The sequence below is a fragment of the Mus caroli genome, chromosome 17 (assembly GCF_900094665.2).
Source record: "Mus caroli chromosome 17, CAROLI_EIJ_v1.1, whole genome shotgun sequence".
NCBI classification, from domain to species: Eukaryota; Metazoa; Chordata; class Mammalia; order Rodentia; family Muridae; genus Mus; species Mus caroli.
Window position 1 is genome coordinate 4,898,651 of NC_034586.1, and position 12,924 is coordinate 4,911,574.

At 47.0% G+C, this 12,924-nt stretch overlaps 1 protein-coding gene across 3 annotated transcripts in view; it reads right to left on the bottom strand.

Moving 5' to 3' along the window:
• The window catches only part of Prkn (parkin RBR E3 ubiquitin protein ligase), a 1,182,118-nt gene that overhangs the window by 12,746 nt on the left and 1,156,448 nt on the right, over nt 1–12,924 (bottom strand). For all 3 annotated transcript variants that reach the window (XM_021186390.2, XM_029471043.1, XM_021186389.2), the window contains one exon: nt 570–687. In XM_021186390.2, the coding sequence (XP_021042049.1) occupies nt 570–687 (118 nt within the window). The remainder of the gene's footprint in view (nt 1–569; nt 688–12,924) is intronic.

Here is a 12,924-nt window from a genome sequence, read left to right on the forward strand (position 1 = left end):
TAATGAGATCTGATGCCCTCTTCTGGTGCGTCTGAAGACAAAGACAGCTACAGTGTACTTACATATAATAAATAAATAAATCTTTAAAAAAAAAAAAAAAAAAAAAACAGTGGATAACTCATCGGATGCCTAGTGCCAGATGTCATTTGTAACAAGGGCCACCAGTGTATCTTGTGTGTCTTCTCCCTTCACTGGCCCTGGACTGAGGCCTGATGATGTCACCCACTGCTGGCCACCATCTCACCAGAAAGTTTCATTTACCACCACCTCAGCTTCCAGCCTAAGGGTGGAATTTCATCCCCATAGAAACCACCTTGGAAACTGCTACTGCGGCCTGCTTCACAGCATGCAGCATGAGAGAGCATCCCAAATGTCTGGGAAGAAACCAGGTTAGTTTGAGTGGGATGAGGGTTCAGGAGGTTGAGACTTTTCGTGCTGGAGTATAGGTGCTCACACTCTGCCTAGATGGCCTCAGGCTGTGCACCCCTCCAGAAGCCCTGACTGCCATCCGAGGCCCCCATGCAGGAGGCCTCAGCACTATCCTAGCTCTTGCCTCGGCTCACACTCACCGTTTTTTTCAATTGGCACGTTGCAGCGAGGACAAGGCTTGGTGGTCTTCTTGATGGTTTCCTTGGAGGCCTCCTCCCAGCGAGCTTGCTCAGCGGCTCTTTTGTCCACCCTGTAGGCCTGGGTTGGAAGAGACAAAAGAAGCTTAGACTTAAGACTTCATTATCGGGATTGAAGTCTGTGTTCCTTAAAGTGAAGTGAAGACACTTCTCAGAAATGAACGTGCCTTTGGGCAAGCTCAAATGTTAACTTGTTTGACAAGTGCCGGACAGCCACTGGGCATGCGTGGGCACTGTGGTTTTGGCATGTGGCATATGCTTATGAGCTAAGAAGGATGGCTCAGAAAAGATTGCTCAATTTTATAGTATAGAGCTCTCTGTTCTGAGAATTTTATGTGATTGTAATAAATAATATGTAGCAAGTGCTTAATCTGTAGGCAAGTGATAAACACTTCCACGTGCCTCTTGAGTGTGAACTGAACACACTAGCTGTCGTCTCTGAGGCACTGATGGAGGCTGGACACTGTTATGTAAGTGGGGGAGCCTGGGATTCTACAGTCTTCACTTCTCAACTCCCCCTTGCATCTTCTTCTCCTTCTTTCTTGACCCTGCTAAGTGGGTGCTATCCCAGAAGGCATGGGAGAGAAAGCAAGGGCTTCCAGGAGTTGGTGACAGCAGAAATTAGGACCTTGGGCTTTGCGAGCAGCTGCCTGGGTTCAAATCCACTCAGATGTAAGACATTGGCCAGGACTCCTCATTCTCTCTGAGTTCTCTCAGATGGAAATATAAAACACGGGGTGCTGCGTGCTGGGGGGCCATGTCACATGCTCCTTACAATGAGCATGTGTGGTTGGCTGATAACTTCAGGTCCTTCACGGTCTATAATATCAGAAGCCTCGATGCCTTTGCTATCACATTCATGTTGTCAAGGACCAGATAGATCATCCTTGACTCTTAGCTGCCTGCTATGGGGTGACTGCCTTCCCCATGCCCCAAAATTCATATGTTGAACACCCAATCCTGTTGAAAACCGACTAGGCCGTCCTCAGCTGAAGAAGGGACTCCAGAGGAGCCAGTGCAGATGGGTGCTTCATTCCACACCTGTCGAGTCGGTCAGATGCCCGCTCACTTTCCGCTTACTTCAAGAACTGGCTGGCCCGCGTAGAGACAGAGCTGGTCATTTTTGTTTTTAGTATAAAAGTGTTGTGATTTAGAACTGTATCTCAAAATGTTACTCCAAATAGAGTCCCTCCACCTTGACCTCTATGGCACTTATTTATTTATCTTTTTCTTTAATACAAACACGTGAGTCATTTTATTAACCTGAATAATGGTTAAAGAGAAATATTTCCAGGGCTACTCGGTAGCATTGGTGCTAACTAAATGCAACAATCTTATAGACCTGAAGGCTGCCAGCCCCATGCACAGGTACTCATTGGCAAGTTTCCAGCAGTGAGACACTGGGCTTGAGAGCCCCGCCCTGCTGGGGCCTGTCCCCTGCCAGCAGAGGTGACATAAGAAGTACTTGGTTGCCTATGATCAGAAGCTGAGTCTTAGCACGCCCCCCACCCCAGCCCTTCCCCCGTGGCTAGCAACCCCCATCCCATTTTCACAGTGAGGTTGGGTTCCCATTGAGGCCGAAAGTAAGAGGAATCAAACTTGAAAGATCAATCCCCCTTTAGCTGTTAAAGCGCCCAGTCTTTATGAATGAAGCTCTATGAAGGAAACGGTATTTATTTCTAAGTTGCAGCCTTTTGCGGCTTTTGTAAGGACCTTGATATTTATGTTTCTGTCTTTGCAGCAGAAAGTGAGCCCTTGCAGACCAAGGTCATGTTTGAGTCATCCTTATGATTCCAGCCCTTGGCTTGGTTCCTGGGTACCGGGAGGGGACTCGGTTTTAGCTGAGTAAGTGACAGTCATTTGGAATAGGACCCCATGAGACACGGGAGCACAAGAGATGCTTCCATGATGGTCGTGGCTGGGACCAAGGTGAGATGGCCAAGGGCTGGTCATTGGTGTCGACCCATTTCTGTTAACATCTGCTAACATCCTGAAGGGAGAAGGGACTTGTGTGATTTGTTAGACTAGAGCAGAATCAGCTTGATTGCTGAACCCTAGGTCCCTGCAAGCTTCCTTTAGCTCTGGCACATCCTATAGATGGGAGCCTGGTGATGAAGCCATGGCTGATGAGGACTGGTACCCAACATGCATTTTAACTTTAACATGTCTTCAGTCAGTCTGAGGCACGTGTGGTCCTAAGGCCCGGTGACGTGAGTAGCCGTTCACTTCGTCACTGTCAACTTTGACTGGCTTTAGAATGACCTAGGAGATACACCTGAGTATGTACACAAGGGTGTTTCCACTGAGGTTTAGCTGAGGAAGGCAGGCCCAAGATGAATGTGAATGATATCATCCCATGAGCCCGGGGCCTGGACTGGGCAGAGGTGGGGAAAAGGACAAAGGAAGCTGACAGCGACCTTCATCCCTTTAGACTGTGAACAAAGTAAATCCACCATTAGTTGTTTTGAACTGGGGATCTAGGAGAGGGCATGAACCTGTTTCCCAAAGTGGGTGGTTGTACACATGTGTCTCCGTTATATATTACAGTGTAAAAATTAAGCTATCTATGCAGTTTCATAGTAATATATGTGACTGGCTATAGACATATGGACTTAAGTCTCCCGCAAAGCCACAGTGATAGAGATTATGCAGGCTGACAGGCTAACCAGAGCCTTTTGGTTATAAAGAGACAGAATATGGAAGACTCAGCCGCAGTGATCTTGGGCTGTTGTCAGTCTCCTTAATAACCTGTTATTACCGGTCTCGGTATCTGACCCAGCTTATGAATATTTAGTTGTGATGGCTAAAAGAAAACTCCTTTTTGTTTGACACACCCATTCTAAATTCCTAAAAGATGAGTTCCTGGCAGCTGTGACTCCCGGCCCCCTCCCCAGGATCGTAAATACCTTCCTGAGAGAATTACCATTACTGGTTGCTCCAGCTTTTGTAAAACCTGCTTGTTGGTATGCAACAGGGAATGGGAGGGACAGTTTCTCACTCAGCTGGGCATTGGGGGTCTGGGGGAGGAACTGAGGTAACTGTGCTCTTTCCTCTGTGCACAGCACGCCTTCACTATGACTGTGGTCCCGCTGGCAGTAATTAATAAATTCATTTAATTATAACTTGAATTGAGTCTATGGCCTTTCCCTCGTAGATTTGAACTCTGTGACATTGATAGAATCTTTGGAATGTATTCTTAGCAGACTACTGACTTTCACCAAGCCCAGAGCTAAGCGTGTTGTAAGACAGCATTTAAAAATGGTATCGGAGACTTCCCACATTAACATAACTTGCCGATCTGAGGTTTCTACCAACATAGCTGGTCCATGAATCGACTCATCACACATATTTCTTTCTTTTGTTTTTGAGACAGGGTCTCACATAGTCTACATTGGCTTCACTCACTCCGTAGCTGACTCTGGCCTGGTACTCCCGATTCACCTGTCTATACTTCCCCAGGCCTGGGATCACTGGGGTGTGCCACTATGCCCTACTTTTGACCTACGACTAGAAAGGTACAGGCAGACTTTTCTATAGCAGCGCAAGTCACAGAGGGCACCCAGGATTGCCATTCCTGGCCTTGACCACTCATATGTGACTCACAATAAATTTTCTGCAATCCCCTTTAGAGTAGGAGCTGTTCTATATTGCTTGTCTTATATTATATGTATTTATTTGCATTGAACAGGTTAAAAAACCAGTCTTGTAAGTGCACAAAGTCAGCTTATAATGAGTTAAAACTCTTCACTTCGTATTTCTGATGTTGCTGCAAGACTGTGATTGATATTTAAAAAATGTTCCAAACTTCTTCACCTCAAAATACACGCGAATTGTACAAAATTTGAGAAATACAAGCATGAAGAACCAAGACACGAGCTACCTTCAGTTTCTCACTGGGAATAAGCATTTCTGCTTTGTCATGCCTAAGCCATTTATCTAACTCTCTCCTGGTAGAATCATTAGAAAAGACTCAGGGGCTGGAGAAACGGCTTAGCGCACCAGAGGATCCTGGTTTGAGTCCCTGCACTCACATGATAGTTCATAACCATCTACAATTCCAGTCCCAGAGGAGACAGCACTTTTTTCTGGCTGCCTTTGTAACAGGCACACATATAATGCATAGGCAGGTAAAACATTCGCACACACAAAATTAAGTAAGTAAATGTAAAAAATATATATATTTTAAACTTGCAGCTAGGATGACAGGTTAAAAGCTGCATCTGAGTGGATGCACAGACAGACAGGCAGACAGAGGACAATGGTTGCTGTACCACTAGGCCAATCAGCTCCTGCCAACTTCCTGACAGGCCACATTCATTTGCTGCATGCCAGGGAACTTGTCGTAATAGATCCAGAAGTCTATTACTGCTGCTCCACCAGGGTGGAGGCCACAGCTGCCCTGCTAATCAGAAGTAACTTTCTCCCTCAGTGAACCGTTCACAGGAGCAGCCTGGGCTACTGGAAAGCAAACACACAGAGCAGATCCAAGTGGGGTAGGTGTGAGAGTGTGGAGCACAAAATGTAGCCAGGAAACCTGGATGGGAGGCAGCCTGCCAGGGGAAAATTGCCACCATTGCCAGGGGTGAGCTACACAGCAGAATTACAAGCCAGCCAAGCCAGCTGGGGAAGTTGGAGGCTGGTGGCGCACAGAGCTGCTCATGTGGGCAGGTCCTCCATAACTCTTCAGAGCCGAAGCCAGAGAAGACCCTGCCCCTGGAGAGGCCAACGCCCGATTCATCAGGGGCAAGAATGCAAGTTGCTGGGCGAGAGGCAAGGTAGATTCTGGAAGAGACTGGTCTAGGTTCAGAAATCCTACCTGGAGAGACACCCACAACCAGCCTGAATTGCTGAGATCCTCAGTCCTCCCCAGCACCCCGTGGAGACGGGCACTGAGGGGAAGGGGGCACTATGATCTCACTGAGGAAGAGGCACTAAGGGCAGCTTTCCAGTGAATTAGTTTTTCCCCTATGTTTTTCTGTATTTCCTAATTTTAAAATTATTTTGATTTTTAAATTAAGTTTAAATTATTTATCATTATTAAGTATTATTATAATTAATTATAGTTTGCAATTACATTAATTATTAAAGTAAATTTGAGTAATTTTAAATTATTCACACTCCTGTACTGTACTTTGTTAAGTGTCTGTGTGTTCACCTACAAATATCTTCCTTATTTTATATTTCTCCAGCCACGTCTTCCGGTCTTGCGTCTCCAACTGCAATGCTTCCTCTCTCACTCAGCAGACAGCTCTTCTTTTAACCCGCTCAACCCTCCCCACACGTTCTTTTCTCATTCCAAAGCAAGTTGGAAAGGTAGAGAAAATTCAGAGGACATGGGGAGGTATAGTGAAGATCCTCAGATGGCAGCTCAAGGGACGGGTGATAAAGACGTGCCTCTTCCGCAGAGGTATTTATTTTCTAGTGAGCAAATTGTTTGTTTTTTATTTCATAAATAACCGCGATTCATGCCTGAGGCTGGGCCCTTGTGACCTACAAGGACTGCCTTACTCCTATGCCAGACATTCCCACCCCCCCACCCCCGCGATCTCACAAACAAGGCTTTGTTTACAGTCAAAACATCTTAGTGTCCCCTGCACCCCAAATGACCCAGGAATTTACTTTATCAGCTGTAATGCAAGCCAGTTTGGAACCACCCCATGATCTCATGTAATGAAAAAGTAAGGCTTCTTAGCAACCCTTTGAGGTGTAACTTCAGAACATGCGGCCCCTCAACAGACCTGGCTCTGGAGAAGCCCACACGCCTGCTCCCAGGTGTGTGGTCCCCTTTCGATGTCTGTCTTGTCTTGTCTGTCTGTCTGTCTATTAACCCCAGCGCTTAAGTCTCCGTGAAACGTCCTTCCTGTTAAACTCGAACCTGCTTGATGCTCACGTACCCCGAAGCTCTTTTCTGTGGTGAGGTCAGGGATCCCGGCTACAGGTTCTCTGGGTTGCTGCGGGATGGGACCCGGAGCTGTATCTGGGGCCCGCATCTCCCTAGCACTGTGTTAATCCTGAGATTCGCCGGAGAAAACCCAGTTCCACCACTCGAAGTGGGCTTTATTAAATGCTGATCAAGATGGACTTTGACAAGGACAATTCCCAGCAATTTCCAGCAGAGTGGCCAGAGACGTATTTTGCAGGCGCTTATAAGGACAAACCCGAAGGTCACCGTACTTTCCCGTGTGGCTCTGTTACTTTCTAAGAAATACAGCTCCTTGCATTCCAGGAAGTCATCTAGGGCTTGGGCAGCTGGGGTTTGCAACTACAACTCCCAGCATTTCAGGAGGTTACCTGATCCTTTGGCTGGTGGGGCTTACTAATTTTGGTCAGTACACACTGAGCATTACACACACACACACACACACACACACTACACAGAGAGGCCTCCAGATACCATGACATACTCCCTACAAAGTAGCAGGAGACAAAATTCCTAGAGAAGAAATTTCCAAAGGACTCACATAAAGACAAACAAGTTAAGAGTGAGGAAAGGGGCGGGGCAGTGTTGATGCAGGCCTTTAATCCCAGCACTCAGAGGCAGAGGTGGCGAATTTCTGGGTTCCAGGCCAGCCTGGTCTACAGTTCCAGCTAGGGCTATACAGAGAAACCCTGTCTCAAAAAAAAAAAAAAAAAAAAAAAAAAAAAAAAAAAAAAAAAAGGGCTTAAGTTAGGATTTCTATTTCTGTGATAAAACACCATGACTAAAAACAAATAGGAAGGAGTTTATTTCAGCTCAGAGTTTCATATCACAGTTTACCACTGAGGGAAGTCAGGACAAGAACTCAGACAGATCCACCACAGTGTCCGCACATGCCTTTAATCCCAGCACTCAGGAGGCAGAGGCAGGCGGATCTCTGGGTTCCAGGCCAGCCTGGTCTACAAAGTGAGTTTCAGGACAGTCAGGGCTACACAGAGAAACCGAGTCTCAAAACAAAACAAAACGAAATGAAATGAAAACCAAAAGAACTCACACAGGGTAGGATCCTGGAGGCACGGGCTGATGCAGAGGTCATGGAGCGGGCTGCTTACTGACTTGCTCCTGATGGCTTGCTCAGCCTGCTTTCTTATAGAACCCAGGACCACCTTTCCAGGGGTGGCACTGCTCCCCATGGGATGGGGCCTCCTACATCATTAATCAAGACTCATGCACGTGCATACACACCAGTCTTACGGAGGCTTCTTCTCGGTGGTCCTGCATTCCTCTCCGATAACTCTAACTTGTACTGAGTTCACCTAAAACCAGCTAACACAGCTGAAGAAAAACTCAACTGGAAATTGAGACACTGATAAGACCCCAAGTAAAAATTCTGGAAACGAGAGAAGAAATCCATCAAATAAATAACACTACAAAGTTAACAGGTAAGACCACATGGGAGAAGAAAAAAATCAGAGATGGAGGACAAAGGACAGGAACAGTTATGTACATATAAATAAAAACAAGCATGAGCCATGCATGTAAGAGATCTAGGAGCCCAAAGCAAAGGACCCAAAACATGAACGTCAAAAGGAAGAGACAAGGTCTTCAGTTAAATTGTAGTAGAATTTCCAAAACCCACCGAAGGATGGCCAAACACAACAGTTACACAGATCTCCAAACAGGCCAGGCTGGAGAAGAAGCCACGGGGACAGGGCAGAGTTGGTACGGGAATGGGTGTGGGTGGTGGGGCGGTTCTGAGGAACAGGGAAGGTAAGAGAGCAGGTGTCCTGAAAGGGAACAAGGCAGGGCAGGAAGAATGAGGGCGGAGTGGAGGGAGATGGAGGATCAAAAAAAAAAAAAAAAAAAAAATCTGACTGGGAGAAAATGTTATAATGAAGCCTATTAACTTTGCATGGTGCTTAAAATAAATAAATAAACCAAATACATACGCCACAAGCAATTCCCTGGATCACTTACAGATGACAGTATGCATGTGTGCGCAACTGTCAACTGCAATCTCAGGCTTCCCCACACTCCCCTCTGTCTGCACGCATTCTAATTGGCTTAGGCTAATCACAGTGTGCAGGAACATGGGCGGCGCTGATCGGCCTCAGAGATACTGAGATGAACCAGCTTGTGTGGAGGCTTTGTAATGAGTCTCTGACACAACACCCTGGCATCAAAGTCTCCGGCTCAGGGTGTGTGCGCACATGTGCGGGCTTTATTGCACATAGCCGGATTAAGCCAGGTGAGCAAAATGTTTATTATGATAAAGAATCGTCTGTGCTTAGCCTGAGAGATGGGGCAGAGCATCGCCTTCTGCGCACTGCCAGTTCACGATGATGTACTTTGGTATTTGGGGGCGGATAGGTGGGAAGGGGACTATGGGGGGGGGAGAGAAGAAAACATTTTTTTTCCTGTCAAAATACCAATTTCTGGTCCTATGATACATAGGATTTAGTGCATGTGACTTGAAGGCTGACCAAGCACTCTTGAGTATTTCCCAGCTAGGGGACCTGCCATCTCCCCAGCCAGAGCTCTTCCTATTAGCATGGTGCAAACTTAACACCTGACAGGGGTAACCGACTGCCCATGTGGCCATTTCCATGCCAGAGTGAAGTGAGTTATTGGGTTTGTCAGTGGCTCACAGGAATGTGAAGGACCAAGATGGTTCTGACCCTTGGGATGGAAGAGGGAAAAGGTAAGCCAAGGACAACTTCTACTTAACTTCTTTTCCACAGCCAGACTTTGATACCTCTACCTTTATAGACTGTCTACAAAATTCCCATGTTGAAATCCGAAGCCCCGGTTGGATGGTGTTTGATGGAGCCTTTGAGGCAGCCCTCATGAGCCCTGTGAGTGGGATTCATCCCCCTATAGAAGGGGGCCCAGACAGCTCTCTCGATTTGTATTTTGTAAGAACAGAGACAATTCAGTGCTCTGTGACCTGACAGAGGGTCCTCACCAGACTCCAGCCATGCTGGAGCCCTTATTTCCAATCCCTAGGCTGTGAGGGTAAACATGTGTTGTTTATAAATGGCACGGTCTCTGGCACTTTGTCATAGAAACCCTGTTGACTATGACAGACTATAATTTGAAGAATTCATCTCATCGAACAAAGTAGGTCTTCATACTAATTTAAATGGGCAGATAGTTTCTCCAGGATCATAAATGTGGAAGGCTCTGATACTCGCCCTGGCCTCTAGGCACCATCTGTCCTCCTTCTTGGGATACTAGGACAATGACAGGCACACACATTTCTACCACTTGTCCTCAGTTGGCTCTTGACTTGGCCTAACCTTCAGAAACTCTCCAGAACAGGTACACATGTGGACTGCCAGACTCAGCATCCTTTCCTACCTTATCATGCCTGGTTGTTCTGCTGAATCTACCACATGCCTACCTTTCTCTTCAGCAAGAGTCACCCCAAAGGGTCCTCCTGCACTCTCTCATGTTACAGCCAGTGTTTGTTCTTTCCACCCTAGTCAGTAGGAGCCATAGAGCGTTTGGGACTCCATTTCTGCTGCTGCTCCTATGACACTGGGAGAAGTTTCCACGCACATGCTAGCATGCCCAGGGAATTCCCACAGAGGTGGACACATCTTTGCTTTGCATCCTGAGCCACCGTCAATGCCAATGTGGTGGCGCACACCTTTGATCCCAGCACTCAGGAGGCAGAATCAGAAGGATCTCTAAGTTTGAGACCAGCCTGGTCTACAGAGTGAGTTCTGGGGCAGCCAGGGCTACACAGAGAAACCATGTCTCAAAATAAAAACAATACAAAACAAAACAAAAATCCTTCTGGACTGGTCTCAACCAGAGGCTGGCTGCTTTTAGATGATGCAGGCCCATGTGTTCACACCCTAGAGGTTCGTATTCGGTGGGTCTGCACTAGGGTACAGGAAACAGAATCCTTAAACCATGCTGCTTGAGTTGTGAGGGGCAAGAGGCTTGGGTGTTAGTATCCTCCTTCTGGAGTGCACGTCTTGTTTGTGTGGGGAATAACACTGTGAATAGGGTAGTGCTCCCTCTCCCCATCATACAGTCTCCTGCCACCAAGCTGTAAAGCAAGAGCTGGTATTCAGTTGCCAGGAGCAGATAGTCTTGTGACTCAGCCAGCACTGTCTCAGGTCCACACAGAATATGAAGTGTGGGTCACAGAGGGGCTGCATGACAAGGCAGCTAATTAGAAGTGTGTGTGTGTGTGTGTGTGTGACTGTGTGTGCGGGGGCACACACAGTGGAGATGAGCTAATGTGGGAGAAATGAATTTTCTTACACATTTTATACCTGAAAAAAACAATAGAATTTCTTCTATGGTAAATAAATATATCTCTCCCATGTATATACCTTCCTGTATATGCCCCTTTCTATACCAAAATTTCTTTACATGTGCCTATATACCTAGGTATAGGTTTTTCTATAAATATCTAGGTATAGAAAGATGTGGAGTGTCAGCATGTAAAAGACAACTTATGACCCAAAAAGGGACGGATGCTTTCTTGTGCAACCCTGGGGATCTACCCGTAGCCGATTTGAGTGTCTACATCATGAGATATGGCCAGGAGCTGCCTTGGGAGGGTCATGCCTGACTGGCTTGCTTGCTTTCTTACACTGTAGCTATGGGATTTGAACTCAGGTCCTCTGGAAGAGGATTCAGTGCTCTTAACCTCTGAGCCATCTCACCAGTCCCCAGCTTCTGTGCCTGGCTTTCATGTCACCCTTTGCTAATGACCTTGGGCTCCTCTCACCTGCAGAAGTGTGATAACAACACCACTGGTCTCTGTGACTGTTGTTGGGAGGAAGTGAGACACACACACACACACACAGATTGAGCCCTGCCTGCGGACTGCAGACTTCGTCTGTGTTTCCTCCTTTGGTTGTACTGTTGATATGGTCACCCTCATTTCTAGCGTATAGATAGAGACAGGGATATTAAGACTGGGAATTTGCAGTGATGGTAAAGATTGTTGAGGCCTTGATAGGTCTTAAGGCCTCTTACAGATACAGGTAAAACGACGCCCCTCCCAATTCCCTCGACACCCCCCCCCTCAATGAAGTTTTAAAAAGCAAATTAGTGGCTTTTCCAGCTCAAATTAGCGGCTAGGAGACGCTGTTAATGTGCGTGTAAGCTACCAGAAGTAAATTTATTTGTAATCCTCCTGGGTTAGAAAATAAATCGGACAAATATCTTCTAATCCTAAAAAAGGGTCAAAGCCAGCATTGCTGAGATGCTTGGCGTACTCCAGGAAGGTTCTCTTCCTTCCGGTGAGCGAGCGGCAGCTTTTAAATTTCACCTTCCTCAACATAATCCAATGCCTGGCCCTCACTGGTCACCGAGACAGAAACTTCCCCTCTGCACAGCCCTTCCTAGTGCTGAGTCAAACTCAGGCTGCTGGCGTCTGCTGTGAGTGTCGCACCCCCTGCTGGTGAGCAGTGGAACAGCACCTTTCAGGAACTGAACGGATCAAAACTGGTGCTGCTCAGCCTTGTTATTTTCAGTGTGTTCTCACTATTGTTTTGGAAGAATGAGTGCATGCTACATTTTGGATTAAAAAAAAAAAATCAGAGGGCGGTGGTGGGGACTTACAGTTTCTGGCTGAGGACTGGTGCTACGATCTGCCTGTGTTCCAGATTTCCAGAAACACACTTTACCACGCAATTTGCAACAGCACTTTTGGTGATGAAGACAAGAGCCTTTCTGTCTACTATTGGTGGAACGTGTTGTACAAAAACCGTAGGAGAGTTGAGACTAGGGCACATGGGTGTATTAAAATCATACCAGGGACTCCCTGCGAGCCCCCAGGTCAGGGAAGCAGACCAGCACATTACTTTCTTATCATCAGAGATACTCCCCTGCCCTGCAGCAGACGGGAACAAACACAGAGACCCACAGCCAGACCATACACAGGGAGTGAGAGACCTGGGAATCCTCAGCCCTACAAGGGATGTCTCCATCACACCTCTCCCCTTGAGTGTGAGAGCCAGAGGGGATGGAGGACACCAAGGAATCAGGGCTTCGGGGACCCAGTAGGGCTGGTGGTGTACATACAAACTTAGAGACAGAGGCAGCGTGCACAGGGTCTGCACTGGTCTGCACCAGAATGAGCCCTAGAGCTGAGATAAGCAGACACAAGCTCCCACGCCTTACCCAGAAGCTATCTCCAAGTGATGGCCACTGACAAATGAGAAATTCAGTCTTTTCTGAGGCAGTCTCACTGGGGAAACAAAACACTCTTTATGGTAGGCTGCCCCATGCCCAGTAGTAGAGAGCCAACAGAAATGAAGTGAGGGGGGCTGGAGAGATGGCTCAGCGGGTAAGAGCACTGACTACTCTTCCAAAGGTCATGAGTTCAAATCCCAGCAACCACATGGTGGCTCA